The sequence below is a fragment of the Coffea arabica genome, chromosome 5e (genome assembly GCF_036785885.1).
Source record: "Coffea arabica cultivar ET-39 chromosome 5e, Coffea Arabica ET-39 HiFi, whole genome shotgun sequence".
Taxonomy (NCBI): domain Eukaryota; kingdom Viridiplantae; phylum Streptophyta; class Magnoliopsida; order Gentianales; family Rubiaceae; genus Coffea; species Coffea arabica.
The window spans coordinates 54,331,569-54,349,918 of NC_092318.1; the positions used below are offsets into that span (position 1 = coordinate 54,331,569).

At 37.2% G+C, this 18,350-nt stretch overlaps 1 protein-coding gene across 3 annotated transcripts; it reads right to left on the minus strand.

Moving 5' to 3' along the window:
* Positions 1-5,413: 5,413 nt before the first annotated feature.
* LOC113688573 (uncharacterized) lies at positions 5,414-12,211 on the minus strand. Of its 3 annotated transcripts, XM_027206434.2 has the most exons (12): positions 12,162-12,211; positions 11,647-12,053; positions 11,440-11,523; positions 10,846-10,920; positions 10,177-10,257; positions 9,592-9,731; positions 8,798-9,055; positions 8,392-8,566; positions 8,217-8,300; positions 7,847-8,063; positions 7,340-7,536; positions 5,414-6,335 (listed from the first exon to the last, which is right to left on the minus strand). In XM_027206434.2, the coding sequence occupies exons 2-12, from the start codon at positions 11,851-11,853 to the stop codon at positions 6,141-6,143; spliced, it is 1,713 nt and encodes a 570-aa protein (XP_027062235.2). In that variant the 5' UTR covers positions 11,854-12,053; positions 12,162-12,211; the 3' UTR covers positions 5,414-6,140. The 3 variants fall into 3 exon arrangements, with proteins under 3 accessions (XP_027062235.2, XP_071905524.1, XP_027062238.2); XM_072049423.1 differs by lacking the exon at positions 12,162-12,211 and having other exon boundaries at positions 11,440-11,568; positions 11,658-11,924; XM_027206437.2 differs by lacking the exon at positions 12,162-12,211 and having other exon boundaries at positions 11,658-11,923.
* Between the last annotated feature and the right edge of the window lie 6,139 nt (positions 12,212-18,350).

The window sequence follows — 18,350 nt, forward strand, 5'->3', positions numbered from 1 at the left end:
TTTTTCGAGTAGACCCGGAACATAGAGTAAAAGACCCGTCGGGTAAACGGGTCGGATCCGGATCCGATATAGTGTGCCGGGTCCGGGTCCGGAATAATGAATTCCGGCCCGGACCCGGCCCGTTGATAGGCCTATCCAAACCAACACCCTCTAGAGGAGTTGGCACCACATTAATTGTGGGGTGAGAGGTCAAGGGTTCAAACCTTACCTCCCATCAATGTGCCTCAATATGAGATTCGTTCTAAATCCATACGAGTGTGTGGTGCACCCGTCTGGTCTGATGGTAGTTCAGTCTCCGTCAGGTTTCTCCGACTTAGTTGGACCATCCCATAGAGTAGATTCCCCCCTTAGGAGTAGGAGTAGGTTATGTTAGGTTAGATGTGCCGTTACGACTAAAAGAAAAAAAAAATTTTGAGTCCAAGATTTTTAGGGTTTTGGATTTCAATCTTTGACTAGTAGACAAAAATCACATCCGCTCTTAATACCATAACTATTAAGTACATAATGGATATACTATAGTGGCAGAAAAGATTTTTAATTTGTACCGGGTTAAACGTACGTACTGCTTTTAAGTGTCTGGCCCTATTTCTTCAAAAAAAAAAAAGAAAAAAGTGTCTAGCCCTATATAAAATAACATGGGATGGACAGAATTGGCAGTTGGCACTTCAATAAAACAAGCAGTCTGCGTGCTTATTATTTTGTCCATCCATTATCATCCATGTACACACATTGCCCCACGTACTACTCCGTTTGTTGTACGTATGACCATACGTCCATCTTGAAGGATGACATTTTGGAGGATATATTTTGGAAGTTTATGCAACATTAGAAGCAGTACTCCATATCATCATCATACTAATCTGCAGCATGCAGTTAAATAAACAGGAGTCCTACTCCTGTATGGAAATCAATTAGGCCCATTTGATTGTTCTTGTGTGCAAAGACTAAATGCAATATACTATCTCATTCGAATAATTAATCAACGCCAGTGGTTGTCTTAATCGGATGAGCATGATTTGAATATTTGTAGGAGTGCAGAGGGAATCTGTTGTCCAATGTGGGCAGTTGGAGCTTGATTTGTTCCTACCTTTCTCGTCTTGCATATTTCATTATTCGTCTTTGAAGAGATACAAGTTATTAGTATCAAATCATGAGTCAGTCAGTCCCCGGCCCCTTCAGTTTCTCTGCTAATTAAGTGCAATATACCATGCATGTCTGATTCTTGGATTCTTATGAAGACGGTAGCCCCCAGTTTCACTTTTCACGTGGAGAGAAGATAAACGAGGCCAATAAAAAATTGAAACAAAAAATAAAAATAAAAATAATGCAGATGAAGCTGAGGATGGTGGCCACCATGGCCATGGGCATGGGGAGGGAGGGTATAAAGTATAAACTACTGAGATTGAAGACAAACGCACGGACGGAGGTCAGATGACAAATGCACCATTTCACAACTTCTATAGATACGACGGACGTGCATGCATTCTGGAAAAGAAGATTAATCAGTTTCGGTAACTTAACTACCATGCATTTCACACCTACAAAACCCCAAAAAAAAAAAAAAAAAAAAGTAAAGTAAAAACCTGCCACTGGGTATACGTCTTCAAATTCTATCAAATAATTAAAAATAGAGTACTTTTATTGTTAAAACTTGTTGTTACTATACGAGTTTAATTACCAATATGATTGTCTTTAATGAATCCCCTTCATATATTAAGAAGCCGTCATAATTAAGAGAAACTGTTCTCCTTAGTAGTTAATCATGAAACCTATAGAAGGGAATATATGACACTCATTAATTGATTCTGATTGACTTTAAATAAACATTACGTATGGATATAAGGAAAAAAAATCATTTAAAACGGTCTATAACACTTTATCAAATGAATTTTCTCACCTTCACCTATAAAATGATAATTTTATGTCCCTTACAAAATCAAGTCGATAAAATTTAGTTTAAATCTAGATTTTTTTTTTTTTTTACCCTGAATCAATCACATGACTCATACATGATCATTTTTTTAGAACAAAAAGGTCAGATCTCATTTGTAGTTAAACAAGTGACCCTATTCATATTCATTTTTGCCTTCCAAAAAGTAGAATTTGACCCGAACTATATTCATTTTTTCCTAAAAAAGTGAGATTTAACCCAATCTATATTTATTTTTGCCACTAAAAAAATGAAATCCAACTCTTTTTTAGATGAAAAATGATTGTATGTAAGTTATGTGATAATTTTAGACAAAAAAAAAGGTGGTCAAAAACTTAGATTTGGACCAAATTTTGCTAATTTGAATTTGCAAGGGACATAAATTTAACACTTTAAAATTGAAGGACAAAAAAGTTCATTTAATGAAATGCGAATGACGACGTTTTGCACGATTTTCCCTATATACAATTGAAACTCATTTCTTCTCTTGAAAACCACCTCCCAAGCACCTCGTAAACAAAATTTTAACAGTGTACAGATAGTGGATAATGGACAAACGATCCGCGGATGGGGTTTGTTTGGTGGATTCAGCCCAACAATTGGGTCAGTAATTATCGGTTTGACTCAGACATCGCAAAGCTGGAAAAATGGGCTGATGTCAATCCACTAGATCGTTTTGAGTTGCGTATTTTACCGGCAACGGGAAATGTGGTACTACAAAACAAACCCCAGCTTTTGGACAAGACACCCATGATTTTGTTTGTGTAAAGTTTGAGTGATCGGCTTGACCGCCACTTCTTCATTCAAAGAATGACGACCCGATATTGATTATTGAGGATTGAGGTGAGTGGCAGAGCCAGGACGTATATTGAAGGGGTGCAATTGTCAATTTCAATATAAATCATGCTCTTAGATTTATATAAAAATATATATATACTACATATTTTGATTTTGAGATGTGTCCAAAATTTTTGTTAGAAGTAATTAATAAAAATTTTTATTTTTTTTAGGAGGTCAATGTAGAATGAAAAGGGAATATATAAAACTTTAGAAGATAATCTATATACAGAAAAGAATTTTCTTAAATCTAATGGGGCAGTGCAACTAAAGGAGAGAATTTTAAGAGGGTGCAAATATTTTTTTTTGCGTTAAATAGTTTTATTAGATTTGAGGGGGATAACTGCCCACCCTCACTCCAACGGGGCTCCAACGAGACAGCTCTAATTTTCTTAAGAAATCATCTGTCTCAAAATTTTGATGGTAGCTCTAGATAGATTGTAGGTAAGTCCCTTTGTTCCTGTCATACTAAAGTGGTAAAGTACAAGTAATTCATGAACAACTATGGATACTAGGACTTTTACAGCCAAAATGGTGGGAGGTGTGATTTTTTAGGGTTCCTTCGTGGGCCAAAACTTTTCTTGTTATTTTCCTTTTCCAATCAAAACATGCCCGGTTGAATGTCTGTTCGGAAAGAAGAAGAAAAATATATTTGTGAAAATGCCCTCTCTGCGTGAGAAAATCTCCCGACTTGAAAAAAAAAAAAAAAAAAAGGAAGAAATTTTTATATCCGTTGAGATGGCACTGTTGCTTGTGCAGCTGCTTCGGTTGACTTCCCGCGCGCCAAAACTACTATCAAATCAAGAAGCCTATACTACAGCTTACAGCTATTGACATCTCCAGAATAAGTAATTCCAAAAATGAAGAAATCATCCAAAATATCAACACCGGGAACAGTTACTTCTAAGGCACTCAAAATAGTCTTAAACAAAAGTACTGAGAAAGAAACCGCTCAGGTCTGAGGTAATGATTAGGTTACCATACATTCACCAACCTCCAGATTTCCAATTGCAAGTAGTTTTTTTTATTTATTTATTTAGTTTAAACTTAAAGCATGAGATATACTCAGTAAGTACTACATTATTAATTCTAACGAGTTAAATAACTGGTCACTTGTGTGGTTAAGACTCATTCCGTAAACGCAGGAAACTGTTTTCCTTTAAGTTTTGTCGGATTAATTTTGATTTGTTGCACTGCACGCAAACAAAACTACAGTATATATATATATATATAGAGAGAGAGAGAGAGAGAGCCACTAATTCAGATTTTTCTTCTAGTGCGGCCGCTATCATCCATTGCAATAATACTACTGACAATGAAATGTCGAGTGTAACTTTGAAGACGTGTGAGTACGTATGGTGCTACGCATACACATCAAGGTTAGTTTTGACAATTTAAGTGAGTGTATGTATAATCAGCTGAAGGTGATGCGTCTTTTTTTTTTTTTTTTTCCTTTCTTTCTTGTATCATGTACCGGGTACTTTGAATCCAGCAATTTATGTTGGAATTTTTAGCAGTGATGGTTCAGCGGTCATCTTCACCCAGGGCCACCACTTTGAACAAGTGATAATATTTATCCTACAAAAACGATAAACATCGTGTGTACCGTAATACTGCTTGACATCTGTTGCTATTGCATGTCATCCCAAACCCACGAATTCATCTTCATTAAGGATGAGATCGAGGAGAACCGGAAAACTTTCAGGAAAGAAGAAAAGAAATTGAAAAGAGGAAGTACAATTACAAGAAGCGAAGAGGGCATCGGGGCATTGGATGACATTTCTGTCTAACCAAGATTGACCTGAACGAGGAAGTTTCTATTCTCGGAAGTACATAAAAAAAAGTACTAGTACTCTCCACCATATGACCGTCGTGCTCTTTTACCATGTCAAATTTATTTTTCTATTAATGTTGATAATAATAATGTCAGTCATTTCTCAAACATTCAGAAATTGTTTGGAACAAGAAGAACCTGTGAACGAACGAATCAGAATTGTTAGGTGATGGATTGAACATAAGCAACTGCGTCTCGACGACTGCAGCGCATCGTGGTATGAATGCGAGTGGAGCACTAGATTTCGACGTACGGCGCCGAGTCATTAAGCAGTTGTAGAACTTGGAATTGCTAGTTCATAATTTAAGGACGTAAAGAAGCTCATATATATATATATATATATATATATATATAGTTCCTCAGGCATTAGGGGTCAGTAATCATGAAACAAGATCCGGCGACCAAGTCCCCGGCTGTTATTCCTTCCCAACCTTTATTTCACCATGGCATCAGGGTGACATCAGAAACCTTCTCTCTTTTCCAAGAGTTGCTTCCAAACAACCGTTTTATCCGCCGACTTCATCTCTATTGAGACCTAATCCGGAAAAGGAAAGCACTACGGTTTCAACGATTATCAGGAAGTCAAGGCTATTAAAATGGGGCTCAGTTCTTATGTACGTCACTTGCATTCTTGGAGCAGACATTATAGGTTCCTGGAACCAGACAGTCTTCGTATGGTTCAATTCTTGGAAAGTCCGCGTCAGGATCAGCAAACTAGGGGCTATTCAAACACCTCAAGAACCTACCCTAACGGGGAAAAAGAATAATAAAAAGAGCAGCATGAACCATATGCGAAGGCAGCAAACAAAATCTCACGTAAAGTTCCAAGCATCACGGTACTTGTTTGAATTTTTTTGGTCCTTAGTCATGCTCGTGACAGTTGCTTGTGAAATATAATAGAAAAATACAACTATACTCGCGGAATATAGTGGGAAAATACAAGAGATAAAAGAGGCAAGAAGAAGAGAGGAAAGGAGTGCTCAAATGTCAAGTTTGAATACATGTAAGCAAATATAATTTATGCGAATTATTTAGATTAGGGTAAGTCGAGGTAGCAGTTGACTGGAGCCGCAAGCATCTCACCAAAGAATGTCACCTGTATGAACTTCAATCTGTCATCAAAGGCCGGCCAACAAGATATTTAATACTAGTGTCAGTGTCACCCCCAAAACCACTTCTTTAGTGCTCTGATAGCATGACACGAGACTCGGGCAATTCCACACACTAACTTAACCGGGGTCGCTCGGGCTACACAAACGCAAATCTTTGCTGTTTACTTTTCCTCTTTAAACCAGCTTAGCTTGTCTTCCACAAAAGCAAATGATTTCAATTCGACCTCCTAAGAAGCAAAGCATACATTTCAGAATCACGATTTAGGTTTCCAAATGTTCAAGCGGCACCTATGGGCAAAACCTCATTTCCAGCCCTACACGAGAAGATACATATACAACTTTATGGTGCATTATCCCCACAGGTATATATAACACTACTAGCCCAGGATGATTCAAGGAACTAATTGGTGGTTTAACTCCCTACAATCTACACAGGTGTCGTCCTTTTCTTTGCGATTATAGCGACGTTCCTTGGAGATAATACAGGATCAAATATAGGTAACATGACTGCTTCTACGATACTGCCTTGCTCCTGGAGGAACAACAATCTATCAAGCAGAATAATAGTTTCCAGAACGGGTCCCAAAGCAGCACGAAGAGACCAGTAAGGTCCAATTAATACCTGGATAAAATTCGCAGTTTGCAAGACTTGAATAAGCTTACACATCAGGCAGAAACAAATGGCATAAAAAACCTCACTGCAAAGTTTAACTGGACAAATATAGGTTCCCATATCTGCTAAATGTAGTTTTGGTGAAGGAATCGGTCCTATTAGGTTTAGGATCCCTACAGTTCTCCTAACATTTACATGATGCTCATTGCTGAAGGCAAGTGCAAGATTTATAGTCACAGTAAAGTTTTGGAAGCATTACTTCTAGTTATCTGTCCAAAACTAAAGCTCTAAACCTGATGCCATGAGGATGATACTTCCCTTTCTCCTTCTTTAACCTCTTATCTTCAAACTTCATCCCTCACGGCAAAAAATTTTTCATTTCTAGGCAAAATTTTCATTTAAAATCAGCCTCGAATGTTCAGCTTGTGTATGTAGTATGCACCGAGAATACTGTTTATTCTAGTTGTTTCTGGCCAAAGATCGAGCCCGGGTACTTCTCCATCAGAGAAATTATAACCAATGCCTCAATTAATGGTAGCAAATCAGTCATATGGCCAACGCCTTTCTCAGTCTTTTGGTGAGGCTAAGATCCACATGAGCCAATTCCATGCTTAAAAAGTTTGAATTCATGATGGAAAAAAAAAAAAAGAAAAATGGCTGTTCAACTACTGACCAGGAATCAAAAAGTTGCATCTTTCGCACACAGCCAAGTGCCAGACATCCTTTCTCTAGCAGAGAATTTACAAGCAGTGATGCCTAGCCTGTATATAGGAAACATATCTAATTTCCTCTACCTTTTCTATTTTTTTTAAATATATATATGTCCACTGCATTTAACTTTTATTAAGCAGATTTAGATATGTGATGTGTACAGGAGAAAATGTGACAGTTGCCTGGGAGTTAAAGTTCTTAGTCATCTCACACAAAGAAAATTTTCCAGTGACTGTGTTTCTGAGATCTTTATCGTATCAGAGGATATTAAGAAAATATGATAAGGTAGAAGAGCAACTTACAGAAAATGGTTCTGTTTCCTCCCACACTTTGTGAAGTTCTATGTCCGACAAATAATGGAGGCCAAGACGGTTTAGTCCAGAGTGGCAAAATTCCAAAAACAGTGAGAATCTGTCAAAAGAACTAGTCTCTTCATTCATGGAACTCTCACCAAAAGATTCACAAGAAAGGCCATCAATATCACAGCATGAACCTGCAACTGGAGATCATTCAATTACCAAGTGAAACTACAAGCATGTAACCAGCATCCTTCTATTTCTTGCTCAATCTCCCAAAACCTTCTATGGTGTGAAAATTACATCCACGATAAACTGTAATCAGCTCAGGCATACCATGATTAATCTACTCTACTTAATGTAGCAAGTGCTTGGCACTACAAGCACTAGAATACTCACACTGACTGCTTCAATAGTATGCGGTGAAGGCATGCACATGTAAGAGGATCTATTTCTCAAAAGGAAAATGGAGAATGAGTTAAGCTTAAAATGAGTATCTCTAACGTAGTTTACCTTTTTTCTCAGTATCTCTGCTTTCAGTACAAGCAAAGGCAAACCGACTTCCTTCCTTAGAGATGTTTGTAGATGAGGAAGCTGAGAAGAATTTAGGCTCTTCATAGCTCAAATTAGACTCCAGGATCTTCTGGTGCTGTTGGCGGCGTAAAGCTTTCCCTTGACGCCCTAGGGAAGGACTTTCCATCAACAATTTTGGATAATATTGTGAAAGAACCTGCAAAATGACATATCTATAAGCAATGGAACTCAATAACTAATATATGAGATTTACAGTGCCACCACCAATATTAGGTACAGTAAACTAGAGGATTACTAGATCACTTGCTGCAAAAGCAAAAACAAAAGAAAACTTTTTAAAAGAAAGTACCATCTGGAAAGCAGCACGAAAAGCATGCAACTCAAAATTATGAAGGCCAGCAAATTCTCCCAAACACTTCCACCTTTCTGCACTCTGATAAAGGAATTGAAACTAAAAAGTATGAATAATGCAGAACATTGGAGAAAACAACTTCACAGAAGTTATAAACATGATAAGCACAAACCTGACAAGCAAGATCACGCGCACTTCTCCCCAGTGCAAAGCCTGTAAATTTAACACCTTTGCTCATTGGAAACCCGCAGACAGAAGAAGCTTTGTCACTATCATCCTCGGACAATAAATTGTAGCAACACCCAATGCTAATGACAGATTTAACTTGGTCGGACTCCAAGAATGTCCTTATCACACAAAAACATCAAGTCAAGCAAAACATACATAATATAGATACTCAAGGATCATAACAAACTTCAGTCTGACTGATTTCCCACAATGAAAACCTACAGGAAAAGACTAACAAGAGAGGAAAGGAGAATGCTCCATCTCTAATTAAGTGTCAACACTTTCATATTCTTTTTTCCCTCAAATCTTTGATATCAGAAAAAGAAAGAAAAAAAAAAAAGGAGGCACACCTTAGCATTGTCACTGAAAGATCACCACAGGCATGAAGTCCAGCAAGGATCAACGAAGAGCTGCAAAACACATCAGAGGTAGAAGGCAATTCACTCTCATGAGGTCCTTCACGTTGTTCAGACATAATCTCGCTTACTACATTTGGCTTCTTTGCATGTTCCCCCTGAATAAAGGAGCTACTCAAGTTATTCAGCATATTAGCAGACAGCACCTGGCATGTTACTGTCTTCGGGATGCTCAACTCTCTGCTTTCCAATCTGGCAATAGAATGAAACTTTGAGAAGTGCAATGTACAGACAAATTATTTTCAATCATCAGACAGATTTTAAGATGTTATTATTATCTAGACCTCCTTTCCCCAGCAGGCCTGTCAGCATAATAGGCATGACATATAACCAAGTTGAGCACCAGGCATACCATGACCTAACCATCCACATCCATAGACAAATCAACACATACTAGCTAGATAGTTGAGAGCCTATTCCAGAAACATTTCTACAGAATGACAAAGTTGTGTTTAGTGATGATGCTCATTACCAACTTTTGGTGGAAACAAATTCTCAGGACAAAAAATTGTATGCTTGGTGACCTCCAAGACGCATGAATCGTATCTGGTTCATATTGGCATAAGGATGTATATCCATTATAAAAGAACTTGTTAAATGGAGCTGTTTAAGACACTGAAAAACTTCACATATGGCTGAAAGCAAATGAAGAGGAAACCCAAAGCTTATCAACATAATACATAAATGCAACACCAGGTATGGAAAATGTAGACAATTTGACCACCTACCCTGATTTGCGCATCTTAGAAGCATAATACTTTCTAACTCGCTCAGCTCTTGCATCTGTAACTTTCCCGTGATGCAAACAGGCATCAATTGCATACACAGAAAGCCCGTGTTGGAAAGAAAGTACTTGTGCCAGATAACCCTAGCAAATGAATGACTAATATGTGAGAAAAGTAGTTTACAGACAATTACTTCTTTTTTAATAATCTTGAATCTAAAAAATAGCTCCAAGAAACAATATCAAACAAAATCCTCCATCTGCTGAACAAAAGAATCCAGATCGAGTATGACTTCAGAAAAACACTTGTTCACACCTTTTATTGCAATGAACTAATTTTCATAACTATAACCTGTCATGACACATCCTAAACTGGCCTTTTCACTTCAATGATTACATATGCATCTAGTTCTTAGTTGTTTTGAACAAAAAGATCCAGCTACCAGAGATTTTTTATTTTTCATTCTTTCGGACTCCAATAGATTAATAACAGGAAAGTATATTAACTTTTCGAAGCATGTTTCTTCTCTACTCGTGCTAGACAATATTCCAGACATGGACAACAATAACAATACAAAAGGATTGGCACCTGTCCAGCACCAACATCAACTACTCTAGTGGATCCAATATTCCTTGCAACTGAACTAACTACTGCAGCAACAGCTTCAATCTGCTCGCAAGAAATAACATCACCCATGAGTCTCCAACTTCTACAAGCCAAACAATGATGCAACACATAGAAAGTTGGCAAAAACAGAGACGAGAAAATGAGATATGCATATAGATGGAAATTTTAAATCAACTTCTATAAAGAGTAAAATTTGAAGTTTTTAAACAGCATCAAATATGTAACACAAAATTACCTAAAAGAAAATCATTCTGAATTGCAAGCTACTGAGTAAACAATATTTCAACCTCAACTAATAGTATTAAATTCTTTGTTTTGAAGCTTCATCATGAATAATAAGCTCCAGTACTTCTTCAAAATACACAATAATACTGAAAATGTTATGCAAAATTCAAGTATAGCAAATTCCTAGAGTACCATTCTTAGCAGAAGAGTGACCAGACAGTTTGTCAAAATTATAGCATCACTATTAGTCTAAACAAGAGTTAATGAAGGAACAGAGCCCCATAAAACATAACCATTAGATATGCCTAAAGATGAACGAAGTTGATAGGTAGAAAACTGGATGCAACTAAAATAGAAAAAAAAAAAAGAAACTGGAGATAAAGACTGAAAACTGCATTTGCCTACTTCATGTTTTTTCTTACGATTCATGCCTTGAGCTAGAACATTATTCAATGAAGTCATATCCAGACCAGGAAATTCCTGCAAGAAACACAGAAATAATGCTTTAGCATATAGTTTTCTCCAAACAATAATTACAAGGGTTGTCAAATAGGAGTAACAAAAGTTCCTAAATTCAGTCTCCATGACGAAGCACTGCTAGCATTGTACATTCGCATCTAGAAGAACTCTTTTCTTGATAACCATTTCCATGTTGGAGTATGTTCCCTTGTACATCACTAGCAAAATCTACTATCCCAAGAAGTCATATTTATTTTGACCAAAAACAAAAGGTCACATTTAACTCCAACAAGTACCCTAAAAAAGTAACGTGCAATAAAAGTACATGTGAGAAAATGAAAAGCAAACCAGCTAAAACATGCAAAAACCTGAACACAGCTGAAAAAAAAAATCTTAAAGAAACACCAAAACTATATAATGCAGTAAAAATATTAGCTTCGGAATGAATAAAGCAAGAAAAGTAGCATGCATATTTAGTGAAGGTAAAATATAGTAGTAGTAAGTAGGCAAGGAACAATTAGCACAAGATAATAAAGATACCTGGAACAAATTAGCTTGGTCACGAGGAAGAGAAAGAGACTTTAAAGTAAGCACGAATTCCTTGAGGGAAGCCGGCCAGTGATCCTGCCAACAAGTCCACAGCCAACCAATATACTCACTCCATCGTAACTGCTAAATAATAGTTTAAAGACGAAAAAAAGAAAAGGCTCGCTCAATCTGAAAAAATAAAGATATAGAGGGAGTTACGTGAACGAGACCGGAGGGAATACTGAGGAGATTTTGGATGGGATCCTTGGAAAGGCAATCCATCCAGTCTTTGGGGACTGCTTCCCAGAGGCCGTCCTTGAAGAAATTAACGACGTGGGCATCGATCAAGAATCTGTAGGGCTCAATGAATTCTATGACTGCGTTAATCCACTCTAGGGTTTCACTTGCTGTCTTGCACGAAAACATGCTCTTGCCGTTGCCGTTTTCTCCGTCCCCTGCCGGACATACCAGCTGCGGCGAAACCAGAAATGAGTAACTAAATCCGGCTTGATCCGTTCTTTGTTTTTTTGGGCTGTTGGGCTGATGTATTTGATTCCTGGGCCACAACGCATTCCACTGTGATTGGGCTTCATTTCTACAGATTACCAAGCCTTTCGAAAAATTTCCTACAACATGTCGAGAAAAAAAAAATTCATCTCAACTTAATTGGTAGTGACATACTAACCTATTGATCATGAAGTGAAATTAGTAATTTGATTGTCAAAAGCCCTCACTTCTGTCGTTCCCAGTGACGAATTGGTGTGTATCCCTTCCCCGCTGTACTGCTATTTTATCCCCAAGACAAATGTATAGGGTGACGAATTGGTGTAGTACCAACATATTTTGCTATATCAACAACACTAAATGGTCTCACATTCATGGTCACTTTTTTTTTTTTTTTCTGTTCTATTTTGTACTTCTATAATCGTAATTTGGTGTCTCAATAATCAGCTCTTTGGAAAAGTCAAACTCTTATTGCTATTTCATTTTTCAGGATAAATTATTTGCCCGGCCTATAAACTATTTTCATTGTACTCTTTTGACCCATCAACAATATATTGTCGCAAACGAACCCTTTGACTATATATAGTGTCATGTTTAATAAGAACTTCCTTCAAATTTAATCGTCAATGCCAATAGAACGAGGGATAAAAGTGCATACAAAGTCCTTTAACTATTTCTATTGCCAAGTTTGGGTCCCTTTGTTTCAGAGTAACCCCTGAACAATTAAAAGTGTGTACTTTCAACCTTTCCAACAAATTTAGTCATAAGTGCAGTCAGAACCAAAGGGTATTTTTGTCTAAACACTTAATAAAACCATGTAAATAGAATTAGAATGGTTACGACGAAGAATTCACTTCATTAACCATTTTGGATTCTTCTTCTTAACCCTTTTAGATTCTAGTTATGACAGTTACATTAAGTGGGTGGATGCAAATGTTCTTTAGTTCCGACTTGCACTTCGTACTGAAGCGACCGAAATGATTGAAAGTATACACTTTTATCAATTGTTCGGTAGCTACTCCAAGATAAAATTTAGATTAAGACCAGAACTTGGCAAGCAGAATAGTTTGAGGGTTCTCTATATACTTTACTTTTAAGAAATTCTTGTGTTTGGTAAATTTTATCCCTCGTTCTATCAGCACTAACAGTTACATTTGATGAAAGTCCTTAAACGTGACACAGTTTTGTTGAGGGACATGTTTGTAATAATATATTCTTGAGGGGTCAAAAGAGTACAATTGAAATAGTTTCGGGGATCTTGGGTAGATAGTTTCCACACGGGATCCTCAGTGCCACTTTTTCAGTGACAATTCAGTGCCACTTCTATATTTGTGCCAAGTGTCCTATTTATTTAATTTATCATGTGTTGTTTATTTAAATTTCTTCTACCATAACGTGATAAGTGGGATTGACACTGAATTTGACACCGAATAGTGGCATAGAGGATCCAAACTGGATAGTTTCCCCCTTTTTTTTATGGACCCAACAATAAAAAGAAATTAAAGAGAATAAAAGAGGCTACGAACGATGGAGCTAGATTACGCCTATGTGAACCGTGCACGTGGTAATCAAGAACAAAGTAGCGTAGTCCAATAGATTTCGCATTGTAATGCTACTGGCACTCGTTCATTCAAAACAAAAAACAGAGCAGTATTACTACTTCCCGACAAAGACCGTAGAGATGAGGTGGAATGAGTCTACTCGTAACAGACTTATTAATATTTGTGCTGGGTACGTACACAAGTACTTAACAAGTACAAGTACTGCTATTTCTTTTGTTTCTATTTTTTTATGCAAATAATAATAAACTCTTTCATCCAATCGGTTGTGGCCCGATTCTATTTAATAAACTCGGGGTAGGGGCCAGATTCTATTATATGTTTGCCTTTGATTCTCGGTAAAGCATTGGGTGCTTTGATGCCGCCGTCGCCTCGGAGGGCGTCCCCGCCGCTAGAGCTTCGTCCTTAAAAAGCTTTTCTGTTTGCGTTAACGGTGGGATCTGCTCTAATCTAATGCTACTAGTACTTGCTAAGCACATAGGACGGTAAGAGGACCCCGCCCTTCGGCCTTCTCCCTCCTTTTTTTTTTTTATAGAGGCTTCCCTCTCTCATTATCGTCAATTCAAGAATTGATTGATGCATGCGGAGACTGAGAGCAGTGGAGTTAAATATTTCCCGTTATTTATTGAGCCGACAAAACAAAAAAAAAAAATTCCAACAAAACTTTTTGTTGGACATTCTTCGTCTTGTGTATGGATGATTTAGGAGTCTAACAACAGAAAGAAATACGAGGTTGCAAAAAATGTTGTGTCGAGCCGAAGCAACCTTTACGAGTGGTATTTGTGTTTCTTTCACTTTCGATCCGTGCCCGCTCCATCAAATTCAAAGGCCATCCATCGGCATCAACACAGTTTTGTTTTGCTTCTTAGCAAGAGATGTGTCGTGTTGATGAGCAAAAGCGTGCCTGTGAAGCAAATCAGGAGTATGCACGTATCACCCTAACCTAACAGAGAGCTAAGTAAAATTTAACAGGATTGGCACAATATATATATGTTAACTCTAAAAATGGATCAATGGCCAAGATGAGATATTTTGAATCAACTTTCATGCATTTTGCCCAAGACGTTCAAAGTATCTTTTCAAGTTCTTTTAAAACGATCCATAGGAAAGACCCAACACATGACTTCATCTTACCCGGTATCTCGTGCGCATCAATAATGCTAACTACTCCCTCCCTTTTTTTTATAACTGACGTTTAAGGATTTGCACACCAATTAAGAAAAGTTTTTCATTATTTAAATCTATACACTACTTTCCTTTTGTACCCTCATTAATTGTCCAATTCACAAATGTTTTCTCTCACTAGAATACTAAATGGTTGTTACAAAAGAGAAGCAATAATTACTAGGAGTAGTAATTAAGAACCCTGTATTGAAAAAGAGAGATAAAAGGGTAAAATTGTGAAAAAATAATTAATGCTGCATGGGGATAGTAAAAAGACAGATAAAAGTACTTAAGAGCAAATTTCTTAAACGTCAATTATAAAAAAAGGGAGGGAGTAGTTACGCTGGAAATATATGCATCAGCCGAAGAAGTAATGGGAGATTAGTCACCATTAATACCAGTTGTGGTTGCATTGTAGGAACTAGGAATAATATGGAGCCAAAAAAAGAGAGAGATGAGACAGCCTTATATGCAAAAGGGGCGGTCACGTGACGACTGACTGAGAGGAGGAATCAGGAGACGTACGATACGAGGGAGGGCCAAATGGAGACACATTCAAAATCAAACTAAATAAATACTCCAAATGCCCTGAGACGAAAACTGAGAGGTGAGGAGAAGAGAAGAAGAGGGGTGGAGGGCGGGAGATACCGCAACTGTAGTGATGTGGGCTAGAGATATAGAGCAAGGGGACCTCTACTGAGCCACAGTAGCCTCCTCCTGCTACTGCTAGCTACTGTAACGCACATGAGTCATGACCATTGACAAACAAAAGACAGCTCCGCCAAAGCCACTCCTCCTCCTTCTCCTCTAACCCAATGCATGCGCCACAAAACATAAACGTTCCAATTGTCTGTCCATAACTCTTTTGTCTTCTGCAACAAATTCACTTGTTTCACTAGAATATTCAAGTGAATTCGAGCGGGACATCAAAACTCTGAATCTTTACAAGAGCAATTGCAGTTTTCGTACCAAATATTTGAAATGTGAGCGTTTTTAGTCCCTAAAATTTAGATGAAAGCAAATGTTAGTTTCAATGTCTAAACGCATTTTGTTCTATTAACTGATTTTTTCTAATTGCTAATCGATTTGGTCATGTGCTATTACGTTCAATCAATTTTTGGAAAAAAGAATGTCGCTGACTATAATTTGTAGTATAAGAGGATTAATTACTCACATGATGATCATGTAAGTAATTAGTCTTTAGCTTATAAATACAAAAAATTGGTTAACAGAAAAAAAAATTTAGGCTTAAAAAGCTAATTATTCACATGATCAACATCTCAGTAATTAGTCTCTTTCATTATAGATTACGACTTTTTCATAAAATTAAATGCCAGCACTTGACCTAATTCTGATAATAATCGGTAAAAATACACCACTAAGACTAAATTGCATACTAAAATATTTGGGACTACATTTGTTTTAATCCAAACTTTAGCGATTAAAAGTGCTCATGTCTCAAATATTTGGGACCAAAACTGTAATTCTCTCATTGGCAATGCAAATGTTTTTTCCTTTTTTGGCAATGCAAGTTGGCTTACTAATACCTGTAAATTCCTTGCATTTATGTGTATTAGGGTTAATTTTATTTTACATCCTTCGACTATGGCCTTGTTTGGCAAATGAGTTTTTTGGATGTTTGTCTAAAATTTTATTGTAACTTACTGTAAAAGTTGTAGAAAAAAAATTTTAAATGAAAAACTTTTTTCTCTCCCTTTCCCCCTTTCCTCCCCCTTCCATTGGCTACAATTTGGTCTCGCGACTAGATCGGGTAGAGGGGGAAAGAGAGGGTGGCGAAGGAGGGAAAAAGGGGAGAGAGGTGGCGAGAGAGGGGGAGAGAGAGAGAGGGAGAAAAAAAAAGAGGTGGCCGGCACCGGAAGTGGTTGTCGACACCGGAACCGGGCGCTGGCTGATCTTGGCCAGCGACGGAGTTGGTGGTAGGTTGAGGTGGAAGAAGAAAGGAGCAAGGGATTTTTTTTTTATTTTGGGTATTTTGAAGTGTGTAATTTAAAATTTTGAAGAAGTTTTTTGAAATTACTGTTGTTAAAAAAAGGGATAGAAGACAAATTTGGCAAAAACTCGCTTTGCCAAATAGGGCCTATATCTCAATTATTAATTTGATCCTTAGATCATAATTAGGACACTTTAATTTCTGAACTATAAAATCCCGCTTACGAACAAATGTTAATGAAATCATCAAAACTAACGAAACATGTTCTAAGGGTATAGAAAGAAAATCGTATTGATCAATAACCAAAAAATTATAAAACTATAGAAAAAAAAAGGAGTTTAGGAAACAATTAGTGAGAATCAGCCTATAGTTTAGGGATTAAAATGCCCAAACTCAGAGTTCAAGAACTAAAGTTAGAATCAAGATATAGTCATGGGAGTAAAGTGTCCTAATTTGGATCTTAAAGATTAAAGTGGGAATAAAGTTACAGTTGAAGGATGCAAAATGAAATTAATCCTTTTTATATTAATTAAAAGGCTGTAAATCCGATTCTCAAAAGAATCCAATGGCGCATAGAGGCACAAGTGGCCAAGAAAGAAAGAAATTGGTATTGATTAATCTGGTAGCAAGAATGCAAGTAAATAAAGGGCATATGTGCTGCTAGTTGGGATATGCTGTAGATACGATGGAGATCTAATTCGTTCGCATCTGAGGAATTCCAGTCTGAAAATAGTAAAAGTTGGTTTTGGTTAGGAAGAGACCTGAGAGGAGATAGCTGGCTGTGTCTGTCCAGTCAAGAGTCACGACCATAACAAGAAAGAAAAGAGACATTGAGAGAGATTTGATCTAGTAGGTACCGTAGCTTTGGAATATATTTGTCTTCATTCAATCGCTCGCTCGCTCGCTCACTTAATAGTTGATAGGACTGCCGACTACACACACCTTATTATTGGTCTCCCTCCTCCTCCATGTACACACATACACATTATTGCAACCAAATTAAGGATTTATTCGCAAATTTGAGGGCTCCTTCATTTGTTTCGAAACTGTCAGGCCAATAGCAAATGCAGGTTGTGTATCCTGAGGTTAGCAATAATGATAGAGAATTGGAAAAGAGTGAGTCAATGAATATCCTTATACACAAAAAAAAAAATTATATAGAAAAACAAGTAATTTTTCTCCATTTTTTTGTTATTTGTTAAAAAAAGAAAAAAGAAAAAAAGAGGAGCCTTACGGTAAAAGAGCAATAGTGTGGCCTGTGGTTGTTGGGAATCTGAGCAAAAGAGTCGACAGTTCACGAGCACTCTCTCTCTCTCTCTCTCTCCTTTTTTTTTTTGGCCCTCTGGAGCCCCTGATTCCGAGATCCTCCTCCGCATTAGCGAGTTTACGTTTTACGTACAGGTACTACTTAAATAAATCAATCAGTATTCAAAAACTATAAAGCTCTGTTTGGATTAGCTATTTTTTAAAACATTTTACTGTAACTGTGTATATGAAAAATTTTTACTGTAGATATTTTTAAATTGTTTTTAGAGGTATTTTTAAAATATATTTTTGAATATTTTTATAATTTACAATTTTTTTGGGATATTTTTTTTAAAAATTTTACACGTCCCACCACTATCCCCTCCTTTTTCCTCCCCCTCTCTCATTTCTCTTCCTTTCCTCTTCCCCTCTATTTCCTCCTCCTCCTCCTCCTTCTTTCCTCTCCCTTCTTCCCCCTCCCCTCCTTCCCCCCCAACCCC